This window comes from Dromiciops gliroides, chromosome 1 (genome assembly GCF_019393635.1).
Source record: "Dromiciops gliroides isolate mDroGli1 chromosome 1, mDroGli1.pri, whole genome shotgun sequence".
NCBI classification, from domain to species: domain Eukaryota; kingdom Metazoa; phylum Chordata; class Mammalia; order Microbiotheria; family Microbiotheriidae; genus Dromiciops; species Dromiciops gliroides.
In genome coordinates, this window is record NC_057861.1 from 2,570,255 (window position 1) to 2,596,876 (window position 26,622).

Below are 26,622 nucleotides of genomic sequence, written 5' to 3' on the forward strand. Positions count from 1 at the left end.
GATCTTTGTATTGCTGAGAAGAGTTAAGTCTATCACAGTTGATCATTGCACAATGTTGCTGTTACTGTGTACAATGTTCTCCTGGTTCTGCTCACTTCACTCAGCATCAGTCCACTTAAGTCTTCCCAGGTTTTTCTGAAATCTGTTTCTAGGCCTTTCTGAAATCATCCTGCTTTTCATTTCTTAGAGCACAATAATATTCCATCATCATCATATACCACAGCTTGTTTAGCCATTCTCCAATGAATGGGCATTCCTTTGATTTCCAATTCTTAGCCACTACAAAAAGAACTGCTATAAACATTTTTGTACAAATAGGTCTTTTTTTTTTTTTGTGGGTCAATTGGGGTCAAGTGACTTACCTAGAGTCACACAGCTAATGTCAAATGTCTGAGGCCAGATTTGAACTCAGGTCCTCCTGAATCCAGGGCTAGTGCTTTATCCACTGTGCCACATAGCTGCCCCAGGTCTTTTTCTCTTTTGGGGGATGTCTTTGGGATAAAAGCCTAGCAGTGGCATTTCTGGATCAAAGTTCTATTAGTCCTTTGGGCATAGTTCCAAATTGCTCTCCAGAATGGTTAGATCTTTTCACAACTCTACCAACAGTGGATTAGTGTAAGGATAGTTTTAACATTCGGGTTTTTTTTTGTTGTTGTTGGTTTTTCTTGTTGGTTTTTGGGTTTTTTTTGGTGAGGCAATTGGGGTTAAGTGACTTGCCCAAGGTCACACAGCTAGTTAAGTGTCAAGTGTCTGAGGCTGGATTTGAACTCAGGTCCTCCTGAATCCAGGGCAGGTGCTCTATCCACTGTGCCACCTAGCTGCCCCCAACATTCACTTTTAAAAGATTTTGATTTCCAAATTTTTCTCCCTCCCTGTCCAAGACAGCAAGCAATCTGATATGGGTTATGCATATACAATCACATTAATCATATTTCCACATTAGTCATGTTGTGAAAGAAGAATCAGAACAAAAGGGAAAAACCATGAGAAAGAAAAAAAAAACAAAAGAAAAAGTAAAAATAATATGGTTCAATCTGCATTCACTCTAGAAATATTAAGAAATAATATTTCTCCAGCCTAAAACCATTAGGCTGATTTTCCCCTTAGGAAGTTGGGAAGCTAAGTTTTCCTTTGAAATGGAAGAAGGATAACAACCAAATTGAACTGGTTAAGTAAGAAGTCTGCCTAAGGCTCACCCCAGGAAGAGACAGATGTATTCTCTTTTGAAATTCAAGGTTAAGATATCGATCATAAGAAGGAATCTTTGGAATCCTTAAAGGGAGCAGCCCCGGAAGAAGGGAGGGGTGACTTTTCTGGAATGATAACTTCAGACTCAATTTTAACAAAGCAGGATCTTTTCCTTGTTCAAAATTCCTATAAATGTTACCTCAAATCCCCTTAAAGCAGAGGGTCCTGTGGGACATGGGGAATTATGCCAGTTTAGACATCTCTTTCTCCAAACTAGAAACAGTTCAGATATAAATTAATGTTAAATGCCATAGAATTGTTTCTGCCTGACTTGGAATACCATACTAGTATCATTTTTCTTTTTTCTTTTTTTTTGTCAAAATATAAAACACTTTGCAAACCTTAAAAGCAATATATAAATGTTGAATGTTTCTATTAATATTATTCATTCATTCACTGAGTCATCTGTTCTTCTGGCTCAGCAGTCAATTAGAGTACTCTTTATCATCTCTAGGGGCAAACCCAAAGAAGTCACTCCTCCCCTCTTCCCAGCTTCCACAAGGTCACCTGAGACTAGTAATAACTACTCTGGGTAAGCCACTTGGAGTGGGGGTATATCTATTTATGTGCCTGGTCCTCATTCCCATTAGAATATTAATTCCTTAAGGTAGGGACCCATTTTTTGGCTTTTTCTTTGTATCAACTACACTTGGGGCTTAATAAATGCTTGTTGGGACAGCTAGGTGGCACAGTGGATAGAGCACTGGCCCTAGAGTCAGGAGGACCTGAGTTCAAATCCAGCTTCAGACACTTAACACATACTAGCTGTGTGACCCTGGGCAAGTCACTTAACCCCAATTGCCTCACCAAAAAAAAAAAATAATAATATTTGGGCCAGCTAGGTGGCACAGTGGATAGAGCACCAGCCCTGGATTCAGGACTACCTGAGTTCAAATCCAGCCTCAGACACTAGCTGTGTGACCCTAGGCAAGTCACTTCACCCCAATTGCCTCACCAAAAAAAAAAATAGATGCTTGTTGATAGATTGGTTAATTGAACTATATGCTCTGGGCATGGAAATGGGAATTTTGGGAAGATGAACTATCTTCTGCATGATCCAATTAATACAGAGAAAATCTCTGCTAGAGGAGACACAAAGGGGACGGTCTCGGATACTTATTAGCTTTGTGATGCTGGGGACCTCAGTTACCTCTTCTATAAAATGGGAATAATGATAGCATCTATTTCCCATGGTTGTTGTTATGGGCCTGGGGTACCTCAGAAGTTTTCTGGGGGAAAACAAGGAACCTTCTCCTTGAGAAACTAAACCAAAGGACAGACCCACCTAAAGAGATGAGGGGCACCAGATTGGAACTGAGATAACTCCAGGACCAGCACCCTTCATTCCAGACTCCCCCACCCCTCTGGGAGATAAGATTAGGTATGGCTGCTGCCTTTGTGGGGTGATGGGGACAGAGATGGCTTGAGAGATCAGAGCTGCCTCTCACCCAAACTTCCCCCAGCCACCACAGGGACCTGAATTTAGGCAAGTTCAAGGTTATTCCAAAGTTGATTTTCTTTTCCCCCAGGCCCCAAATCACATGACAACCTGTCTCTACACTGTCTCTACTCTGAAACAAGGATGCTGGTTGGGCAGGCTCACCTGATAAATATCTGGGCTCCTTTTGCTGCTTGCCCCTAAAGTTGTATAAAACCTTATTTTTTTAAATTTATTTATTTTTTTAGTGAGGCAATTGGGGTTAAGTGACTTGCCCAGGGTCACACAGCTGGTAAGTGTTAAGTGTCCGCGGCTGGATTTGAACTCAGGTACTCCTGACTCCAGGACCAGTGCTCTATCCACTGTGCCACCTAGCTGCCCCCTTTTTTTTTATAAAACCTTATTTTAAAAAACATGTCTCTCCTGTTACAAATGACAATTGTCGGGGCGGCTAGGTGGCGCAGCAGATAAAGCACCGGCCCTGGATTCAGGAGGATCTGAGTTCAAATCCAGCCTCAGACACTTGACACTTACTAGCTGTGTGACCCTGGGCAAGTCACTTAACCCCCATTGCCCTGCAAAAAAACAAAAAAAAAGGCAACAAATGACAATTGTCCCATAGGCTGAATGTTAATTACACTTATCTTCTGGCTCTTACTTTTGGTTTATTGATTTCTAGCCAAAGGGACCTAGGGAGGAAGAATTACTTTCTGGAAAATCTTAGGATTTCCTGAGGTTTCCTAACACTAGTAAGGTCAGCTTTGGGACTTAGATCACAAATTTGTTTATACTTTTTTTCTTCTTTTTTTGGCGAGGCAATTGGGGTTAAGTGACTTGCCCAGGGTCACACAGCTAGTAAGTGTTAAGTGTCTGAGGCCAGATTTGAACTCAGGTCCTCCTGACTCCAGGGCTGGTGCTCTATCCACTGAGCCACCTAGCTGCCCCTATACTTTGAACAAAACAAACCAAGGTAAGGGTAAGGGTGGGGGCTCATTAAGCCATTGGAACAGTTATCCTTCCTGACTTATCCCAGACATTTTTATCAAGTCAAAATGCTTCTCAATCAATCTAGTGGGTTGGGGAGGGAACAACAAGCACTTCTTAAGCTTCTGCTATGAGCCAGGCCCTGTGCTAGGGGCTCTACAAATATGGTCTCATTTGATCCTCACAACAACCCTAGGCAGTAGGTGCTGTTATTATCCTTATAGGAATTAAGGAAACTGAGGCAAACAGAATTTAAATAACTCGCCCAGGGTCACAGAGCTAGTAGGAGTCTGAAGTCTTGGCACCACTTAGCTGCCCAGGTGGCAAACAAAGGTATCTTGTTGTTCAGTCATGTCCAACTCTTCATGAGACCATTTGGGGGTTTCTTGGCAAAGATATTGGAGTGGTTTGCCATTTCTTTCCCCAGTTCATTTGACAGATGAGGAAACTGAGGCAAAACAAGGTTTAGTGACTTGCCCAGGATCACATAGCTGGTGAGTTATCTGTGGCTGGATTTGAACTGAGGTCTTCCCGACTCCAGGCCCAGGGCACCACCTAGCTGCCCAATTAGATAGACACAGGAAGCAAACCAGTTTAACATCTGCAATATCTTAAAGACAGCTAAGAAAAACTACAAGATTCTACTCTTTCCTGACACCCCTTTATTTTGGTGCCTTCTCTCTGTTGGTTATCTCCAATTTATTCTGCCTGTGGCTAATTTGTATGTTTTTATCTGCATGTTATCCTCTGCATGAGACTGTGAGCTTCTTGAGGGCAGGAACTATCTGGTGTTTTTTGTGTGTATGTCCGCATTGACTGATTACTACAACAAAAAGGAAGGATTAGGAATTAATTGGGAGGGGCAGCTAGGTGGCGCAGTGGATAGAGCACTGGCCCTGGAGTCAGGAGGACCTGAGTTCAAATCCAGCCTCAGACACTTGACACTTACTAGCTGTGTGACCCTGGGCAAGTCACTTAACCCCAATTGCCTCACCAAAAAAAAGAAGAAGAAGAAATTAATTGGAAACTAAATAACAATCCTAAAGAATAGATGGGTTGGGTCAACAAACAAATTAGAGAAACAATAGCTAATTACAGATTACAAGAGAGAGACAACATAACAAAATTCTTGGGATGCATCCAAAGTAGTCCTTAAGGCAAAATGTTTATCTCTAATTTATAGACTCTGTCATAAACAGAAAAAGAACAGATCAATTAATTACAATTAATTGCAACTAAAGGGCAGCTAGGTGGCTCAGTGGATAGAGCACCTGCCCTGGATTCAGGAGGACCTGAGTTCAAATCCAGCCTCAGACACTTGACATTTACTAGCTGTGTGACCCTGGGCAAGTCACTTAACCCTCATAGCCCTGCAAAAACAAACACAAACAAAAACCCCAACAACAGCAACTAAAAAAAACCCCTAGAAAACCAACAAATTAACACACACACCCCTTAAATAAATACGGAAAAAATTAACAAAATAAATAAAACTAGGAACAGGTTTTGCTTTTGGCTTTCTTTTGGTGGGGGGGGGGGGTGAGGGGAAGCAATAAAATAGCCAATTTGACAGTTTAAATGAAATAGAAGAATTTTTTCAAAAATGCCAAACGCCCAGAACAAAAAACAGAAGCAAAACAACCCAGTCTTGAAAAAAGAAATTGAAGAAGCTATAAATGAACTTTAAAAGAAGACTCCAGCACCAGACAGATTTATAAGCCAATTCTATCAAATATTCAAAGGACAGTTCATTCTAATATTATATAAACTGTTGAGAGAAATATAAAAAGAAAAGAGCCCATCAAATTCCCTCTATGATACAGATGTGATCTTGATACCTAAACCAGAGAGAGTCAAAACAAAGAAAACTATAGACCAACATACCCAATGAATGAATATCGATGCAAAAAATTGAATACAACATTAGCAAAGCTATATACTGTGACTAGTTTGGATTTTTGCCAAGAATGTAAGGTTGAGTCAATAGTAAGAAAAAGATACACAAAATAAACTACATTAATGATAGTGTAAGGAATTAATGGTGATTTGGAGTTTTTATAACCCCATCTCCACTTCATCCTGGTCAGACTGAAAAGATGCAAGCTTTGAAAGCCTAAAAGAAGATGGGTGTGTACTTTAAGAGATTATGGAACAAACAACACAAAGAACATTTATTGAATCAAAGTATCAAAATTAAGTACCTAAACCCTATCTGGAGTTCCCCCACTGCCCACACAGGCCTGGCCAAATTATAATGGGTACTGCCCAGGCCGTATGTTAAACCAATTGGAGACTCAGCCTGGCTATAGAACCACCCTTCTTGTGAAAAAGGCAGGAAGTGGGAGAGAGACTCTCAGAGAGACTGAGGAGGAAGGTTGAAAGAGAGGGACTGGTGTTTTTGATCTTCAGACTTAACCAGGAGACACTGCAAAGCTGATTCTCATTAGAACTAAAGATCCGGGGCAGCTAGGTGGCGCAGTGGATAGAGCACCGGCCCTGGATTCAGGAGGACCTGAGTTCAAATCCGGCCTCAGACACTTGACACTTACTAGCTGTGTGACCCTGGGCAAGTCACTTAACCCCAACTGCCTCACTAAAAAAAAAAAAAGAACTAAAGATCCCAGGTGGTGGTGAATTTGTGTTCCTTCCAGCTCAGCTGGCTTCCAGTTTAGTGTTTGAGTTAGTTTTTGCCAGACCCAAGCTGCTCTGACTAGTTGAGTAGGCAGAGCTTATTCGAGGTAGTTGGGGGCCTTTTTACCCTGGAGATTTAGATTCTAACTATCTCTATCCCCTTTCTCATTTTACCTGGCTTTATTAACTCCACTTGTGTTGTAAATTTTGTTACCATTAATAAACCTGAATTGTTTATGAAAAACTGGAAAAGAGGCAGTTTGGACAAACGGAAACTCTGGACCTAGAGGTCCCCCATTATTTTCTTTTTTTTTTTTTGCAGGGCAATGGGGCTTAAGTGACTTGCCCAGGGTCACACAGCTAGTAAGTGTCAAGTGTCTGAGGCCAGATTTGAAGTCAGGAACTCCTGAATCCAGGGCCGGTGCTTTATCCACTGCGCCACCTAGCTGACCCCCATTATTTTCTAAACCCCAATATTACAGTGAGCCACCCAATTAACTCCCCACACTGAGTTTGGCCTGAACAATAAGAACAATAGAAATAATATCATTAGATCAATCACTGCATAAAAAGTTTCTCATAAACATCCGTTTCTGTTTAAAAAAATACTAGAAAACATAGGAATAATGGACTTTTCCTTAAGATATGCAGTATCAGGGGGCAGCTAAGTAGCATAGTGGATATAGTATGGGCCCTGGATTCGGAAGGACCTGAATTCAAATTTGGCCTCAGACACCGCTTGACACTAGCTGTGTGATCCTGGGCAAGTCACTTAACCCTCATTGCCCCACCAAAAAAAAAAAAAGATGCCGTATCCATGTAAAACCAAGAGCCAACTTTATGTATATGCTGGAGGAAAATCAGAGGCCTTTCTAATAAAATTGGAGCAAATCAAGGGTGGCCATTATCACCAATACTATCCAGTGTAGTGTTAGAAACACTAGTTTTAGCTACAAACAAGGGGAAAAAATTGGGGGAATAAGCATATGTGAAGAGGGAACAAAATTACCCCTTTTTACAGATGATATGGCTTACTTTTAGAATTCTAGAGTCGACTAAAAATTTTTTTTGAAACAATAACTTTAGGGAAGCTAGGTGGCACAGTGGATAGAGCACCGGCCCTGGATTCAGGAGTACCTGAGTTCAAATCCAGCCTCAGATACTTAACACTTACTAGCTGTGTGACCCTGAGCAAGTCACTTAACCCCAATTGCCCTGCCAAAAAAAAAAAAAGAAACAATAACTTTAGCAATGTAGCAGGATATAAAATAAATACTTATAAATCATCAGCATTTCTTCATATCATCAAGAAGAAAAAGAAGCTCCACTTAAAATAATTATAGAAGGCAGTTCAGTGGATAGGGCCCTGGTGCTCTGGTCAGGAAGATCTGAGTTCAGATTCAGCCTTAAACACTTAGTAGTTGTGTGACCCCGGGCATGTCACTCAAATGAGAGAATATCTATGAAGTGCTTTGTGAATCTCAAAACAATATATAACTCCTAGTTATTTTTTTATTATTAATGTATAAAACATTTGAGAGTATGCCTACCAAGACACGCACAGAAACTAGGTGAATACAACTAAAAAATGCTGTTTATGGCTATAAAGACAGACTTTAATAATTGCAGAATTATTCATTGCTCATGGGTAAGCTGAGCCAGTATCACAAAGATGACAACGCTACTTAAAATAACTTTACTTATTCAGTGCCATACCAAACTACCAAATGATTACTTTATAGAACTAGAAAAAACATGAATGAAATTCATCTGGAAGAATAAAACAGCAAGAATCTCAAGGGGAATAAATAATGAAAAAATGGGAATGAATAAATACTATGATTTGGCAGCTGGAAGTACACTGGATAGCTCACTGATCCCACAGTTAGGAGGACCTGAGTTCAAATCCAGCCTCAGAGAGTTACGAGTTGTGTGACTGTCTGCCTCAGTTTCCTCATCTATAAAATGGCATAATAATAGCATCTACCTTGCAGGGTTGTGCTTAGTGTAGTTCCTGGCACATAGTAGACCCTCTCCCTATCTCAATGCTTCCTTCCCCTACTCATTCTGGAAAGCCATTTAGAACTATGCCCCAAACTGATTAAGCCGTGCATTCCCTCTGACCCAGTGATAGCAGTACAAAGCCTATACCCCAAAGAAATGAAAGAAAGAGGAAAAGGACCCATACATACAAAAATGTTTAGAGTAGCTCTTTGGGGGTGTCAAAGAATGGAAGACTGAGAGGATGCCCACCAACTGGGGAATGACTGAACAAACAGTGGCATGTGATGCTGATGAAATACTATTGCTGTAAGAAATGAAGAAAAGGATGGTTGGAAACCTGGGAAGACTTGTATGAACGGATGCAGGGAAATGGGCAGAACCAGAAGGACAATTTTTATGGTCATAATAACACAAAGATAAACAACTTAGAGAGACGTAGGAGCCCTGATCCTCCCTTTCCAGTCTTCTTCTTCTTCTTTTTTTTCTTTTGGTGAGGCAATTGGGGTTAAGTGACTTGCCCAGGGTCACACAGCTAGTAAATGTCAACTGTCTGAGGTCAGATTTGAACTCAGGTCCTCCTGAATCCAGGGCCAGTTCTCTATCCACTGTGCCACCTAGCTGTTACCCTTTCCTGTCTTTTTTTTTTTTTTTTTTTTTGCAGGCAATGGGGGTTAAGTGACTTGCCCAGGGTCACACAGCTAGTAAGTGTCAAGTGTCTGAGGCCGGATTTGAACTCAGGTACTCCTGAATTCAGGGCCGGTGCTTTAACCACTGCGCCATCTAGCTGCCCCTCTTTCCTGTCTTCTTACATCTCACACCTGGCCTCCTGGCTGTTCCATGAACAACACACTCCTTCTCTTGGCTTTGGGCATTTTCTGGCTATACTGCTGTGCCTGAAATGCTTTCCTTCTCAATTCCACAGACTGACTTCCCTTGGCTCCTGTTAAGTCCCAACTGAAATCCCATCTTTTATATGAAACCTTTCCCAATCCCTCTAAATTCTGGTGTATTCCTTCTTCTAATTATCTCCTTTTTATCCCCAAAACAGACTGCCTTACATATATTTGTCCATATGTTTGCTGCCCTTTAGATTGTAAACTCCTTGAGGGCAGAGACTATTTTTTGCCTCTTTTTGTCTCCTTAGCCCTTAGCACAGTGCCTGGCTCAGAGTAGGTGCTTCAAAGTGTTGATTGCTTTGGATCCAGAGAGATGATGCAGAATGAGACATGACCATTGTGGTCATTTGTTTTATTTGACTGAGCATGTTTGTTATAAGGGTTTCCTTTTTCCTTAATTGAAATAGAATTCAGGGGCAGCTAGGTGGCACAGTGGATAGAGCACCGGCCCTGGAGTCAGGAGGACCTGAGTTCAAATCAGGCCTCAGACACTTGACACTTACTAGCTGTGTGACCCTGGGCAAGTCACTTAACCCCCATTGCCCCACAAAAAAACCAAACAAACAAACAAAAAGACTCCCTAAGGAGCCCACATGAGAAATGACACATTCCTAAGGGAAGGTTTGGGAGTAGCCTACAAAAGATGGCAAAGGACTTGGGGAATTCAGGAGCTATGGGTTCCTCTCTGGCTTTGTGCACTACATTTGAGGCCACTCTGCTATAAAAATATCTGTGAAAATCAATCAATAACCCTTTATGACGCACCTAGTGAGCGGCAGGCACAGGACTAAGCATGGTAGACATGTTGGATGAAAAGACCAGAAAGGCCGAGGCCAGCTCAATGAGGTCAGGTGCCCCCAAGCCTTACATGTTCTCCCTGTTTGTTACTGTTGTCTCCCTCCTCAGATAATGCCTGCATTGTGGAAGTCTCCTCTCTCTTCCTTCAAGGTCCAGTTGAGTGCTGGCCCCTCTAGGAAGCCTTCCCTGATTTCGCCTGGGCACTGAAATCCCTTCTCTTCACCAAAGGGTCCTTCTGCTCTGGACCAACATCTGATGTACTCCTGAGGGACCCCAGCCTCTGACTCATTACACCCCAACCCTGGTACCCTCAGACAATCCACTTAGGGCATAGATTTTGGCTCAAGTCTACAATCTCCCCAAAGGGGGGAGGAGAAAGGCATTCAAATATGGGACAGGCATCGATTTCCTACACCCAGAAGAAATGCTAACACCAAATACCCACAAATGCACATTGACAAAAAGACTTCAAATTGGACCCATTGACGGAACCTATAACTACTATTGTGCTTTCCCAAGAAGTTAAGGCATAAACCTCAGCAGACCATAAAGCTTTTGTTTGTTTGTTTGGTTTTTATTTTTAGTGAGGCAATTGGGGTTAAGTGACTTGCCCAGGGTCACACAGCTAGTAAGTGTTAAGTGTCTGAGGCTGTATTTGAACTCGGGTCCTCCTGAATCCAAGGCCAGTGCTCTATCCACTGTGCCACCTAGGTGCCCCTGACCATAAAGCTTTTAAGTGGGCTTTCTCATCTCTTCTTTGGGGACAGGCTCAGGGATGTACATCATTTTCTCTTGCATTTAGAGCATTGGCTGCTAACACCTTCTGCCGTTTCACTACATGCAGAAGGAATCAGACTCACAGAGGTGGATATTGTTTATTAACTAGCCTAGTTAATTAAAAAAAATTCAAGTCAATAAAGACTTATTAAAGGACCTGCTATGTGCCAGGAACTGTGATAGGTGCTGGAGATACAGAGAGAAAGCCAAAAGACACCTTGGCCTCAAAGAGCTTACATTCTACAAGAAGTACACAAATGAACATCAAACAAAGACAACTGAAAGGATCAGGAACAGTCCCTTGTAGAAGGTGGTACTTAGGATAAAAGCTAGGCAGGAAGGGAGGGCAGGAGGGCAGGGGAGGGGAGGAAAGGACAGGGGAAGGGAGGGCAGAGTGGGGCATTCCAGGCATGGGAATCAGCCTGAGCAAAGGCACAGAATCTGGAGATGGCTTGTCAAGTTCAGGGAATTGCTAGGAGACAGTATAGCTATCCTCCATACTATATGAAGTCAAATAGTTTGAATTATATCTGGAAATATAAGGAATTATCTTAAAACCAGCTTAAGGAATACTTTAAATGCCAGACTAAGGAGTGTATAAGGGATAGCTAGGTGGTGAAATGGATAGATGCTGAGCCTAGGATCAGGAAGATACTAGCCTCAGATATTTACTAGCTGTGTGACCCTGGGCAAGTCACTTCACCTGTTAGACTCAGTTTCCTCATCTCTAAAATCAGCTGAAAAAAGGAAATGGCAAACCACTCCAGTATCTCTGCCAAGAAAACACTAAATGGAGTCACAAAGAGTTGGATATAACTGAAAACGATTTTTTAAAAAAGGAGCATGTAATTAACTCTAGAGACAACAGGGAGCTGCTGAAGACTTTTGAGCAGGGCAATGACATTTTCAAGATCATGCTTTTGAAAAAGTATGTTGGTAGCTGGTAGAGAATGGATTAGAGAAAATAAGGTCAAAGTGGGTACATAATTAAGGGATGATACCTTAGGCAAATTAGGAAAGGAAGGAATAGTTTACCTGTCAGATCTTTGGAGAAGGGGAGAATTTATGACCAAACAGGAGATAAAGAACATTATGAAGGGGGCAGCTAGGTGGCACAGTGGATAAAGCACTGGCCCTAGATTCAGGAGGACCTGAGTTCAAATCCAGCCTCAGACACTTGACACTTATTAGCTGTGTGACCTTGGGCAAGTCACTTAACCCTCATTGCCCTGCAAAGAAACAAACAAAAAAGAACATTATGAAACACAAAATGGATCATATTGATTGCATTAAATTAAAAAGGTTTTGCACAAGCAAAACCAATGCAACCAAGATTATAAGGAAAGCAGAAAGCTGGGAAACAATTTTTATAGCCAGTGTTTCTGATAAAGGCCTGATTTCTCAAATACAGGGTAAGCCAAAAGTCATGAAGGAGTTTCAATATTTAATAACTCCTTTATTTTTGTTTTTAATATGTAATACCATAACATCATATATAGCATATACTGGAAACGAATTTACATTGTGTGTGAAAAATCAAATCTCATAAATGGCCAAAAAATAAAGAAAAATAATTTTCAAAACGTTATTAAAACATTGTGGCTTTTGGCCCACACTGTATATCAAAAACTGAATCAAATTTCTAAGAATACAAGTCATTTCCTCAATGATAAATGGTCAAAGGATATGAACAGGCAGTTTTCAGATGAAGAAATTAAACCTATCTCTAGTCATAGGAAAAAATGTTCTAAATCAAGATTGTTTAGAGAAATGCAAATTAAAACAACTCTGAGACTGATGTATAGTGAAGTGAGCAGAACCAAGAGAATGTTGTGCACAGGGAGCAATATTGTTTGATGAAGAACTGTGAATGATAACTATTCTCAACATACAAAGATCCAAGACAATTCCAAAGGATTGTTGATGAAACATACCATCCACCTCCAAAGAAAGAACTGCTATTGATGGAACACAGACTGAAGCAGGCTATTTTTCACTTTCTTTCATTTGTTCTTTTATTCACTTTCTTGTACAAAATGTCTAATATGGTAACATTTTACATAATCATACATGTATAACCCATATCTTATTGCTTACCACCTCAGGGAAGAGGGAAGGGAGGGAAGAAGGGATAAAAATTGGAACTCAAAACTATAAATAAAAATATTTAATTACTTTAAAAAACAACTCTGCGGTACCACCTCACACCCATCAGATTGGCTAATATGGCAAAAAAAATTATAAATGTTGGAGAAGATGTGGGAAAATTGGAACACTACTGCATTGTTGGTAGAGTTGTGAACTGATTCAACTATTCTGGAGAGCAATTTGGAACTATACCCAAAGGGCTATAAAACTCTGCATACCCTTTGACCCAGCAATACCTCTACTATATCTGTATCCCAAAGAGATCATAAAAAGGGGGAAAGGACCCACATGTACAAAAATATTTATAGCAGTTCTTTTTGTGGTAACAAAGAGTTGGAAATTGAGGGGATGCCCATCAATTGAGGAATGGCAGAAGAAGTGTGGTCTATGAATGTAATGGAATACTATTGTACTGTAAGAAATGATGAGTATGAAGATTTCAGAAAAATCTGGAAAGACTTGTATAAACTGATGCCGAGTGAAGTGAGCAGAACCAGGAGAACATTGTAACAGCAACATTGATGTTGGCTATTTTCCTGATCTGTGTCTGCTGTCTTTTAAAGGTTAATCCCAGCACAATAGGAACCATGCTTTGATCAATCATTCCCAAATGTCATGATTCAGTCATCTCCAACTTTCTGGGAATAGGCCGAAAAACACTAAGGCGGGTACACTGCTAGTTATTTGGGTTATTTGGGGGGGGATGGGAAGGAGGGAAGGAGTTAGGACTGAGTGATTATCATTCCTTGTCTAGGGAGACTTTCCAAAGCCAACAGGAGGTCTTCTTTTTAAAAAATAATAAACATTTTTATTTATAATTTAAAGTTCCAAATTTTATTCATCCTTCCCTCCCTCCCTGAGGCAGTAAGCAATCAGATATGGGTTATACACGTGTGATTTTATAAAACATTAAATCAGTCATTTTTGTGCAAAAAACTTGAATAAAAGGAAAAAAATGAAAGAAGGTGAAAAATAGCATCCTTCAGTCTGTATTCAATCCATCAGGTCTTTCTCTGGAGGTGGATAATATGCTTTATCATTAGTTCTTTGGGATTATCTTGGATCATTGTACTTCTGAGAATAGTCAAGTCATTCACAATTCTTCATCAAACAATATTGCTGTCTCTATGCACAGCATTTTCCTAGTTCTGCTCACTTCACCATGCATCAGTTCATACAAGTCTTTCCAGGCCTTTCTGAAATCATCCTGCTTGTCATTTCTTAGCACACAATACTATTCCATCACCATCATATTTCACAGCTTGTTTAGCCATTCCCCAATGGGCATTCCTTTGATTTCCAATTCTTAGCCACCACAAAAGAGCTTCTAGAAATATTTTTGTAAAAAGAGGTCTTTTTCTCTGTTGGGGGACATCTTTGGGGTATAAACGTAGCAGTGGTATTGCTGGATCAAAGGGTCTACACAGTTCCCTAGCCCTTTGGGCACAGTTCCAAATTGCTCCAGAATGGTTGGATCTTTTCACAACTCCGCCAACAATGGATTATCGTCCCAGCTTTCCCACATCCTCTGCAACATCCAGTATTTTCCATTTTTGTTCTATTTGCCATTCTGATCGATGTGGGGTGATACCTTAGAGAGCAAGGTCTTCTTTACACTTGCTTAGTCACCCAGGCTTCTCCTGGGCACACCCTCCATAAGTAAATAGGAGATAATTGGGGGAGGATGAAACATCAGGGAAGTCCTGCTGAGGAGGTGGTGCCTGAGCTGAGTCTGGGAGGAATATTCTCAGAGGATAATAAGCAGGGAGAACATTCCAGGCTTAAGGGACACCTTGGGCAAAGATACAGAAGTGGGAGATGGAATTCCAAATATGGGGACCAGCTACTGGTCCAGTTTGACCAGAATGAAGAGTGGGTTGAAAGGAGTATGTCAAGACAGGCCTGGAAAGGTAGGTTGGAAGATACCTCCTACAACTGTGCCTGTGAAGCTCCAGGAAGAGCCTAGAAGAAAGGACTTTATAACTAGGGAACAGCAGAAAAGCCAGAGGGTGTGTCCCTTTGGGGGAGTTCTTAGATGCTGAGAGCTCAGCGCCACCTGGCATGGCCTTCTAGAAAGTGTTCTGGTCCTCTGCTCTCCCCACCCTCTGACAAATCTGCTGGTGTCTAGGGTGCACGCAGGGAAGTGATTCAGGCCAGAGGGAGAGACCATTTTGTCGTTCAGTAGTCATTTCAGAGTCCTGTCCAACTCTTTGTGAGCCCATCTGGGTCCCAGCAGAGATACTGGAGTGGGTTTGCCATTTCCTTCTTCAGCTCATTTGTCAGATGAAGAAACTGAGGCAAACAAAGTTAAGTGACTTGCCCAGGGTCATGCAACTCTTAAGTGTCAGAGGCCAGATTTGAACTCAGGAAGAGGAGTCTTCCAAACTCCATGCCTAGCCCTCTGTAGGCTATGGTGCCACATGGCTGTCTCATTGTGAGAGACAACCCCAGGGGAATAACAGTAACAATAACCATCAATAACAACTCAGGTGTGTAAAATTCCTTCAACACATTATTTCCATGGATAACAGTAACAACTACTATTTGTGTACCATCTCTTATGTGCTAGGTGATTTATAAATGGTGCTTCATTTAATCCTCACAACATTCTACAATTTAGGTATGTGAAGTGCCTCGTGCACATTATTTCCTCAGATAATTGTAACAGTTAACATTTATGCGGCATCTATTCTATGTTAGGTGCTTCACAAATATCACATTGGATCCTCTCAACAACCCTGGGAGATGGATGCTTTATCTCCATTACAATTTACAGATTACCCTCATTTTACAGTTGAGGAAACTGAGGTAAACAGAGGTGAAGTGACTTACCCAGGGTCACACAGATAGGAGGTACTTGAGGCTGGATTTGAATTTGGGTCTCCCTCACTCCTGGCCCAGTACTCTATCCACTGAGCCACCTAGCTGCCCACAGATACCCAAAGAGCACTAGACTAGAACTTAGAAAAAGCACTGCATTCACATTCCCCATTCTGACATTTTCTAGTGGACAACTCACTGAGCCTGTTTTAACACCCCTGCCCCCTCCCCCTTTGAGATGGATAAAATGGAATCCCGGTTTTGGAGGGGCTTCTGAAAGCATCTAGTCCAACCTTTATCTGAATAAGAACGTCCAACAAGTGACTGACTACTCAGGCTGTGCTTGAAGACAGGAAACTCACTACCTTCCAACATAGCCTATCCTACACATTTCACTCTATTTGTCTCAGGGATTTTGTGGGAGAAAGCATTCCATGCACCCTAAAGCAGACCAAGTATAATATTAGAAGACTGATAACGAACATAAGTGCCACCTCTTGGCAGAGAGCTGGTTGACCAGAGGTACAGGATGACACATCTTGTTTTACTTGACTTGTTCAGTCATGTGCAACTCTTTGTGACTCTGTGTGGGGTTTTCTTGGCAGATACTGGAATGATTTACCATTTCCTTCTCCAGTAGATTAAGGCAGACAAAGGTAAGGTGACTTGCCTAGGGTCACATAGCTAGTAATTATCTAAGGCTGTATTTGAACTCAGGTCTTCCTGACTTCAAGGCCATCACTCTATCCACTGCAACACCACCTGGCTGCCTTGATTATTTACTTGATTTATACAAGTAAATAGAAGGGAGTTAGAAGGGAGGGTTTCTCTTGGGGGCTGGGAAGGGGGATGAATTATCAGTGATAGAAATACCAAAAAAGAGAGCATCAATAAACCTTTTACAAATACAGAGAAGAAAGGGGGGAAGTTCAGAGAGGGATACACACGCAGGGCAATCTTGTTACTATGGTGTTAAATTCAATACAATATTAAGTTCACAGTTTCAGATGCGATTTCCTTTTAGTCCCTTGGATACTAAGACATTCATGTTGGTTGATAATTATACTCATAATCCCAAAGAATGGATTTGAATTCTAAATTCCCTTAGAGCACAGTAAACACAAGAGCTCAGGCGTTGGAGATACCTCCTCGGTGGATCTCTCTGGCATAATGGAAAACATCTTAAGGGGTCAGCAATTTCAGGCTGGAAGGGAGCTTCCAGCTCAGTTCGTCCAAACCCCTTATTTCCCAGCCCAGAGTGGGGAAGGGATTTGTCCCAGATAAACACATAACAAATGGTACAGCTGGGACTAGGAACTCAGAGCCTCTTCCCCCAAAGGCAACCCCCTTTTCCACTGTCCTTGGCAATGAGGAGAAAGAAAACTGGAGTCCTAGCTCTGGCGTTAAAACTAACTATGTACCACTCCCTTCTCTTCTTGGGACGTCAATTTCCGGATATTGAGAAGGTTGCACTGGATGGTCTCCGAGGCCCCTCCCAGGCTGGCCAGTCTGGAATTCCGAGGGACATTCTCTCCTCAGCAGAGCAGTCTATCTGTGCTATCACTGCCCCCTATTGGCAACTGAAGAGATGGATAATTGGGGAGAGATCCTTCCTACTCACGGGCCTTACCTGCAGCGGCTGAATCTCCAAGTCTAGCATTCCTTTGTTTTAGTTTTGAGGAGGGGAGAGAAAAGAGGGATTTCATAATAGCTAGCATTTCCATAACACCTACTGTGTGCCAGAGGGGCAGCAAGGTGGGGTAAGGTCAAATCTGGAGTCTGAAAAACCTGAGATAAAATCCAGTCTCAGATACTTCCTAGCTATGTGACCCTGGGCAAGTCACTTCACCCCATTTGCCTCAGTTTCCTCATTTGTAAAATGAGCTGGAGAAGGCAATGGCAAACCACTCCAATAGCTTTGCCAAGAAAACCCCAAATGGGGTCACAGAGTCGGACGTGACTGAAACAATGAACCAACAACAACAGTATTTGCCAGGTACTGTGCTAAGTAAGCAGTTTACAAATACTGTCTCATTTCATCCTCACAACAACTCTGGGAGGCGGGTTCGATTGTTATCCCCCATTTTTTACAGTTGAGGAAACTGAGGCAGACAGAAGTTAAGTAACTTTCCCAGTCTGAGGCTGGATTTGAACTCAGGTCTTCCTGACTCCAGACCCAGCTCTCTAGCCACAGCTCCCCCTAACTCCCTTTGGCTTTAAAGGGTAGGTAGGATTCTACAGGCCATCGGAAAGAGGCATGGAATACCAGCTCTGTTCCTTATCACTTGGGTGACCTCAAGCAAATCATCTAAACCCCCTGGGCCTCAGTTTCCTGGGTAAGGGCATTGGGTGAGATGGCCTCTGAGGTCCCTTCCAATGTGAGAGCTATGAGCCTGTCCCTAGGTGACCTCTCCGGTTTCTGTTAGCTGAAGATTCTCAGATGTCACATTTATACTTTGTGTGCCTGCAGTGGTGGTGTTTAATTCAGAAAAGCTTGTGGGATATGGTATAACCCACTAGTAAATGAAAAGAGAGCCAGCCCAGAGGCCAGGAAGACCTGGATTAAAAATCCCTCCGCTGTTACATATTGGCTGTATGACCTTGAGCAAATCACTTAACCTCTGGAATCAGAGACCCTGGGTTCAAATCCTGACTCTGTTAATTGCTACAATCCCCAAATCTGAGAATTGCAGGGATTTCAGCAAGCATTTAGTATAGGTTACCAGCTATGTATCCCTTTTCTTGTGTGGGCCTCAGTTTCCTCCTCTGTAAAATGAGGGAGTGGCTATAATGACTTCTCCTTTGATGGCATTTCAATGTCTTTGTTATTGTTCAGTTGTTTCAGTTGTGTCCAACTCTTTGTGACCCCCTTTGGGGGTTTCTTGGCCAAGAAGTTTACCATTTCCTCCTCTGGCTCATTTTACAGACAAGGAAACTGAGGCAAATGGGGTTAAGTGGCTTGCAGAGGATCACACAGCCAGTGTCTAAGACTGGATTTGAACTCAGGAAGATGTCTTCCTGACTCCAGATCCAGTATTCTATCCTCTGTGCTACCTGGGGTCACATCTCATCTCCGTGGGGAGCCATGAGGCCCCCAGGTCTGTCCATAGCATGAAACCAAATGTCTGCACATTGGGAAGTAACCGGTTCAGTGTTTCCTCTACATCTCCTAACATATCACAGGGGTAGAGATGGAGAGACCTTGAAGGCCAGTGAATCCAGCCCCATAGTTTTACTGAAGAGAAAACTCTGGCCCACACAGGATAATGACTTGGTCACAACAGGAAGTCATTTGCATGCCGAAAGGTCACACAAGTGGTAAAGACCAGGGCACTCCAAGTTCATCATCCCCTTGTGCTTCCTCTGACTCTCCTTAGAGAATAACTCCCATTTCTGTGGGCAGTTGATAGAGAGCTGGCCTTGGTTCTACTTGTCTCTCAGCCACATATGGATTGTGTGTCCCTTGGAAAATACCAAGAAATCTTCAGGCACCTTTCACCCCATCCACTGAGGAGAAATCATGGCCCGGAATTGTAGATTCACTCCTCTAAGGATCCCACAGGTGAAGTCTCTATTCTTTCCCATTTCTGTAGGGCTTTGATCCAGGGCACTTTCCACACGCCAATACCAAAAGGGAGGTGGTGAGGAAGTAGAAGTGTTACCTTCCCCATTTTGAACAGATCAGGCCTATTTTATGACTGTCACCCCAACCATCCCTGTCTTTCTGTCTCTGCTCTCACCCTCTTCCTTCTCCTCCCTCCTCTCTCCATCTCTTTCTCTCCCTTCTTCCCCCATTTCTCTTTCTTGCTCCCTCCTTGCCTTCCTCCCTCCCTCTTTCCTTCTCTCCCTCCTTCTCTCTCCTTGTTATCTGTTTCTGCCTCTTGTCTCATGTCTGTCTGTCTGTCCGTCTGTCTGTCTGTCTGTCTCTCTCTCTCTCTCACACACACACACACACACACACACACACACACACACACACACCACTAGTAAATAGCAGAGCTGCCATTTGAACCCAAGCTTCCTGAAGCCCAACCCAATGCTCTTCTCATTACTGGCTCTCTGCCTCCCTGGAAGACTCCCCAAATCCTGGGAGCTGAGAAGCCTCTTTATCATCTCTCCAAAGATGGTAATAGACCAAGGGCCTCGGTCCCCTTCTCTGTGAAATGAGAGCATCTGAGAGCTTGTGATCTCCTAGGTCCCTCCCCATTTGGCTGTTCGCTGTCCCAGGTGACACAACCCAGGTGATGCGGTCACGCTGAGTACAGACTCACTTCACAGCCCAAATTGTCAGGGATACCCAGTCCCGGTCGTCAGGGGTATGGAACAGGTCACCTAAATTTGAGTTCACCTCCCTCCCCCTAAAGAGACCTGGTGAAAAGAGCCCTGGAATTGGAGCTGAAAGACCTAGGTTGGAGCAACCGGACCTTGGGTGACCTTCCCACTTTAAAATGCGGGGGTTGGACGAGACACCCTCTAAGCCGACCGTATCCAGGCCCCCGATGCACGTGCTGGGGCCCCACATTCCGAGAGGTGCTTCTCAGGAGAGGGCTGGGGGTGCGGCGCACGGCCTGGGCGGGGCGCGCGGGGCCGCGCGGGCCAGGGGCGGTTAAGTGAGGCGTGGGACATCGGGGTCCAGGGCGAGAGCATCGGGCAGCCGTTGCGGAGGCAGGCGAGCCCGGGGGGGGCAGGCTGAGCTGAGCGGGGGCAGCGGGGGGGGTGGGGGGCACCATGACCAAGGATACACCGAGCCCCACAGGGGGCGGCGGCCGCTACTCGCCCAAGAAATCTCCGGCCAGCCCGAGCCCGGCGGCGGCGATGCTGCTGGAGGAGCAGCGGCGAGACCTGGAGGCCTTGCGCACCGAGCTGGAGGCCGAGCGGGCCCGCTCGCAGGCGGAGAGGCGGCGCTTCGCGGTCGAGGCTCGGGAGCTGCGGGAGGCCGGCGAGCGGGAGCGCCAGCAGCTGGCCGACCAGCTGCGCTCCCGCTGGGAGATGCAGCGAGTGCGGGAGCTGCGGCAGCTGCAGGAGGCCGTGCTGCGGGAGCGCGACGCCGAGATCCGTCAGCTGCTGCGTTGGAAGGAGGCCGAGCTGCGCCAGCTGCAGCAGCTGCTGCACAAGGAGCGGGACTGCGCCGTGCGCCAGGCGCGGGAGCTGCAGCGCCAGCTGGCCGAGGAGCTGCTCAGCCGCGGCTATTGCGGCCGCCCGGGCTCGGCGGCCGGCGGCCTCGTGGGCGCCGCCGAATGCCGCTGCAAGCTGCAGGACGTGCTGGCCAAGCTGCGCTGGGAGACGGACGGCGAGCAGGCGGCCCGCATCCGCCACCTGCAGGCCGCGCTCGACGTGGAGCGCAGCCTCTTCCTCAAGTACATCCTGGAGAACTTCCACTGGGACCCCGCCTCCGTGCTCACGGCCCGGCCGCAGCGGCCCCACCTAGCCCGGCCCGAGCCCGCGGCCGCCGCCGCCGCCATCGTCGCCGTCCACTTCCAGGCCGCGGGCGCCGGGGAGCTCCCGGCCCCAGCCCCGGCGGCCGCCGCCGCCGCTATCACCACCGCCTCCGCCCCCACTCCTCCTCCTCCGCCCGGGCCAGCCCCTCCAGCCGCCCCGGCCACAAGCCCCGTCCTCCGCCCGCGGCCCGTGACCTCCGCCACCCGGCCGCGCTCTCTGGACAGCTTGTGCACCCCCCGGCCGCGTTCCTACTCGCTTTCCCTGGACGACACCGCCACCGCCGCCCGCTCCTCCCGCTCTCTGGACGGCAGCCCGAGCCGAGCCGAGTCGCCCGGGGCTGGCGAGCCCGAGGCCGGCAGCCCCCTGGACCGGAGCCCCCACCACCCCGCGGGCCTGCCCCGCCTGCAGCTGTCCCAAGGCGGCCTGGGCACCGGCGAGAAAGTGCCCTGTGAGGCGCCTCCGCCCACCCCCGACGACCAGAGGCTGGGCGGCGGGAAAGCGCCCAGGGCCTGGAGGAGCCGTCCCCACACGGAGGTGCTGAACCTGTCCCAGCCGGGGAAAGAAGGCGAAGCTGGCGAAGTCCCGTTAGCCCTGGCCCCGAGGCAGCCGGCCAGTGCCGCGCCCCCGCCCGAAGCCGTCTCGGGGCTGGATTACAGCGACCTGGTGAAACAGAACTCGGAACTGGCCGAAGCCCTGGAGACCCTCGCCAGGCACTGCTCCGGACTCCGGGAGGAGAACAAGCAGCTGCGCAGGGGCTTCCCCGAGTCCGACGAGAAAGTGCAGCTCCTGAAGATGAAGAACGCGGAACTGGCGATCATCGCCAAGCGCCTAGAAGAGCGGGCCCGAAAGCTGCAGGAAACCAACCTGTGCGCTGTAAGCACCGCGGGCCCCGCGGAGCGCTGCGCCGCCGGGGAGCTGGGCCGCCAGGCCTTCGCGCGCCAGCGGCCCAAGGCCCTGACGGAGCAGACGAGCGCCCTGCTGGCCAAGGACAAGCAGATCGAGGACCTGCGGCAGGAGTGCCGAGACCTGCAGGCCCGGGTGGCCGCCTGCCGGGGATCCGCCCAGGGCCTCGACGTCAACGACTCCGACCATCTCCTGCGGGAATCTCAGAAGGAGGTGCTTCGCCTGCAGAGGCAGATCACCCTGCAGAACTTCAAGAGCCCACGTGCCCAGAGGGCCACCTCGCCGCCCCCCTCGGCCCAGCTCCAGAGCCCGCGGAAGGAGGAGGCTGCTGACGCTCAGGAGCTGAAGCGCCGGGTGCAGACCCTGGAGCAAACACTCAGCGAAAGGCAGAAGTGTTGTGAGAGCCTGGAACTGGCTGCGGGCAAGGCCCAGCAGAGACTCCAGGAAGCGGAGGAGCGGCTGCAGCTGCTGATCGGTGAAAACAACTGGCTGTCCCAGGAGAACAGCAGGCTCCAGGCGAAGGCTCAGTGGCTAGAGAAGGCGGACTCGCAGAACAGCGAGATGAGGCGCAAACTGGAGCTCGTGACAGAAGAGCGCGACTCGGCCGCCCTCCTGACGGCCCAGCTGCAGCAGCGCGCTGGCCAGAGCGAGGCCGGCCGCCAGCAGCTGGAGAAGGAGCTCCGCGAAGCCCTGAGCACCTTGGCAGCCCAGCAGGGAGAGCTCCAAAGACTGCAGCGGGACCGCGAGCAGATGCAGCGGGACCAGGAGCAGATGCAACGGGACCGGGAGCAGATGCAGCGGGACCGGGAGCAGATGCAGCGAGACCGGGAGCAGATGCAGCGGGACCGGGAGCAGATGCAGCGGGACCAGGAGCAGATGCAGCGGGACCGGGAGCAGATGCAGCGGGACCAGGAGCAGATGCAGCGCGACCGGGAGCAGATGCAGCGGGACCAGGAGCAGGTGCAGCGGGACCGGAAGCAGATGCAGCGGGACCAGGAGCAGATGCAGCGGGACCGGGAGCAGATGCAGAAGGAGCATAAGGTCGCCGTGCAGATGCTGGAGGCCCAGATCCAAGAGCTGGAGAAGCCCTGCACCCCCCAAGCCCAGGAGTTTGACGCCCCCCAGCCGCTCAGGGGAAAGTGGACCAAGAAAGCCTCCTGCCACCTAGAGAGCCCCAGCCTCCCTGACTCTAGGCTGCTGGCCAAGAAAGACAGCACCCAGGCCAGCGCCTCCGGGCCACCCGGCTTTCGGTCTTGCCCGGCTACCGAGGTGGATACAGGCAGTGACCTGGAAGAGGTAGGAGCAGACAGCCTTTCCCAAGCCCCTGAGGCAGAGGGTCCCAGAAGCCACGACAGTTACGACCCTCACAACAGCCAGGGCCCTTCTAAACTAAAGATTTTCCTAGCCCGATACAACTACGACCCGTTTGCAGGCCCTAATGACCAGCCAGAGGCTGAGCTGCCCCTGACGGCGGGAGAGTACATTTACATCTTCGGCGACATGGATGGGGACGGCTTCTATTCCGGGGAGCTGATGGATGGCCAAAGGGGACTGGTCCCCTCCAACTTGGTGGAGCAGATTTCGGACAGTGAGATCCTGAATTTACAACCTCCAGAGGGGAGCGACTCCTGCCTGGACTCCTCCCAGGACATGAAATCACACAGCGAAAACTCCAGTCCTGAGGGAAAAGTGACTGAATGCTCGGAGGAAGCCTCCTGCCGGAGTCTGCTGCCAAAGAAACTGGAGGACGTCATGGAGGAGGCTTTGGACCTTTCTGGGGTTCCTTGTCCCCCCAAACTGACTCTGATCCAGCAGCTGCCCCGGAGCGTGGTCGTGGACTGGGAGGCCCCCTTTGCTCCCGACCCATACGGAGCCACGCAGGGCTACAACGTCTATGTGGACGACGAGCTGTGGCAGAAGGTCCGCGCTGGGTCCCAGACCAGAGCCACCATCGACAACCTGGATCTGGCGACGAGGGCCTACCGCATCTCTGTGCAGAGCGTGATGGAGAGGGGCTGCTCCGACCGGCTGCGCTGCTCCTTCCTGGTGGGCCGGGGCTTCTGCCCTGCCCCGACCCAGCTGCGGCTCCGGCATCTCACCCCCACCTCTGCAGAGATCAGCTGGCTCGGCAGCAACAGTAGCTACCCCCACATGGTGTACCTCGACGAGCAGGCGCACAGCCTCACCAAGGCCGGAGTCTGCTGCTACACCTTCCACAACCTGCAGCCCGGCACTCGCTACTGTGCCCAAGTAGAGGCGCGGCCTCCGGGGGAGAGCTCCAAAAAGCCGTGGGAAGAGACCTCCTCCTCCATGACGTTCAGCACCCCATCGGCTGGGCCGCCCGAGCCTCCCCTGGATGTGCTGGTGGAGCATCACAGCTCTCCGGGCACGCTGCTCGTCAGCTGGATCCCTGTGACCATCGACTCCGCAGGGTCGTCCAACGGGGTCCCTGTCACGGGCTATGCCGTGTATGCGGACGGGCAGAAAGTCACCGAAGTGCCCTCCCCCACGGCGGGGAATGTCTTGGTGGAATTTTCCCAGCTCCGGCAACTGAAGCTTTCCCAAGAAGTCTCAGTGAGAACCATGTCTCATTACGGCGAATCCCTGGACTCGGTGCCAGCCCAGATCCCCGGGGAGTGGTTGAAACAGTGTAGCTCTTCCAGATCACCCCAGGCTTTTCCCATCAAGCACACCTGCGGGGATCTGGCCCACCCCCAGATCCCTTCGACATCGAGACCACCCGGACCCGTCTCCCAAGAGAAGTCCATTTTGGCCAGCGTCAATCCCAAGGCTAGCACCCCGCTGCCTGCCGGCTGTGGGAAGGCTAAAGTGGCTGTCCCAGAGGAGTCCCCAGAAGACAGCTTCAAAAGAAGAGTGCCGACGCCTTCAGAAAGTGAGTCAAGCCTAGGAGACATGAATGTCCCCAAGGGGCCTGGAGAAGCCCACGCCCTGAGCCTTCTGCCTTCTGGCTGGAAAGAGACCACCAAGGACAACAGGTTTGGGAATGCCAGACTTCTGCCCGATGGCCAGATCGGGGTAGAGGAAAAGAGCGCTAGGAAGGCACCCCCAAGGTGGAACCAGGTTCAGGGGTTGCCAGATCCTCCCCCAGAAAACAGCCCCATGAAAGAAATCCATCGAGAGCAAGACTCTGGCGCGAAGGTGCCTAGGAACAGAACGGAAGCAGAAACACTAAAGGGGACCGGGAAATCCCCAGAGGTCCCTGGCGATCACAGCCTGGGGCCTGACCTGGACCGCCTGGGGGAAGCGGAGCAGTACGTGACCATGTGGGGGACAAGGAGACCCAGTCAAAAGAAGGAGTTTAGGCTCCCAAAAGGACAGAGCAGGCCTGTTCGTCTGAAACAAGAGGGACCCCTCCAAGAGCCCAAAGCCTTGCTGTATCAGGCCCCCTCCGGGAAGATGACCGAGATTTTGAAAGGCAGTCCCTTGGTGGCCGCCCCGGGGCCATGGTTCAGGGCCCCCAGCAGCAGCCGTCTGAAAGCAAAGACAGCGAACGACCCTGTCCGAGTGTTCGTGGCCCTGTGGGACTATGACCCCCGGCTGATGTCCGCCAACCCCGCGGCTGCCGAAGAAGAGCTCACGTTCCACCGGGGCCAGATCCTGAAGGTCTGGGGCGATCGAGACCCGGATGGATTCTACCGCGGGGAGTGCTCGGGTCGGAAGGGCTACATCCCTGGGGACCTGGTGTCAGAGGTCCAAGTGGGGGGCAGCGACGTGCTCAAGCAGCTGCTCCGGCGAGGCCACCTGCCGTCCGAGGGGTCCCTCGGTGGCCTCTTGGGGTTCTCTCCGCAGCCCCGCGGCCCCCGGAAGAGTTTTTCCGTGCCAAGGGGGGGGGCCCGGCGAGCCCAGCTTTGGCACCCACAGACCATGGTGGCTGCCTTTGACTACCATCCCCGGAAGAGGTCCAGTCTGAGTGTGGCCGAGGAGCTGACCCTGAGCGCGGGGGACGTGGTCACCGTGCTGGGCTCAGCTGATGACAACGGCTTCTTCTATGGAGAGCTGAACGGGCAGAGGGGCCTGGTCCCGTCGAACCTTTTGAAGACCTCAGCCCTGAATGCGGAGTAGCCGTGGGGCCCTGCACACCTGGCTTCTGAGCCTCCCTCAGTCCCGGACTCAGCCAGCCAGCTGCCGAGGGCGGAAGCACATTGACAACCACGATATCTATAAAACAAAAACCTTTTTTCCTCGATAGAGACTATAGGATTGTAATCACTCCAAGCCCCTTACCTCTGAGAACACGGTTTAAAACCTGGCTTCAGGTAATTAAAAGAAACAAAGAACAACCCAAACGAGAGTGAACTTCGGCATGATTATTTTAGCTGTGTCCCGACTAGGGGCGCTGCTTTTCCCGTGGGTAATTTGATCGGTTTGGGGAATTCTCTCCACTTACGCAAATGACAACTCTTCGGTAATTTAGCATCTGAGAGAGCAGCCCAGGGTTACTGAGAGGCTGTCTTGCCTAGGCTGGCCCAGCTAGTAGAGGACAGAGGCTGGATTTGAACCCAGGTCCCCCACACT

General features: G+C 48.1%; 1 protein-coding gene across 1 annotated transcript; it reads left to right on the forward strand.

Moving 5' to 3' along the window:
- Positions 1–20,472: 20,472 nt before the first annotated feature.
- LOC122730383 (RIMS-binding protein 3-like) lies at positions 20,473–26,169 on the forward strand. Its single transcript, XM_043969505.1, has 2 exons — positions 20,473–22,814; positions 23,088–26,169. Exons 1-2 carry the CDS (start codon positions 20,473–20,475, stop codon positions 26,167–26,169), a joined length of 5,424 nt encoding a protein of 1,807 aa, XP_043825440.1.
- The last annotated feature ends 453 nt before the right edge of the window (positions 26,170–26,622 follow it).

Bases quoted from the DNA above. Each gene is read 5' to 3' on its own strand.
- LOC122730383 (XM_043969505.1), top strand. From the start codon at position 20,473: ATGACCAAGGATACACCGAGCCCCACAGGGGGCGGCGGCCGCTACTCG. The intron at 22,815-23,087 runs ACTGCAGCGGGA...GGACCAGGAGCA, and splicing joins CAGCAGGGAGAGCTCCAAAG to GATGCAGCGGGACCGGGAGC.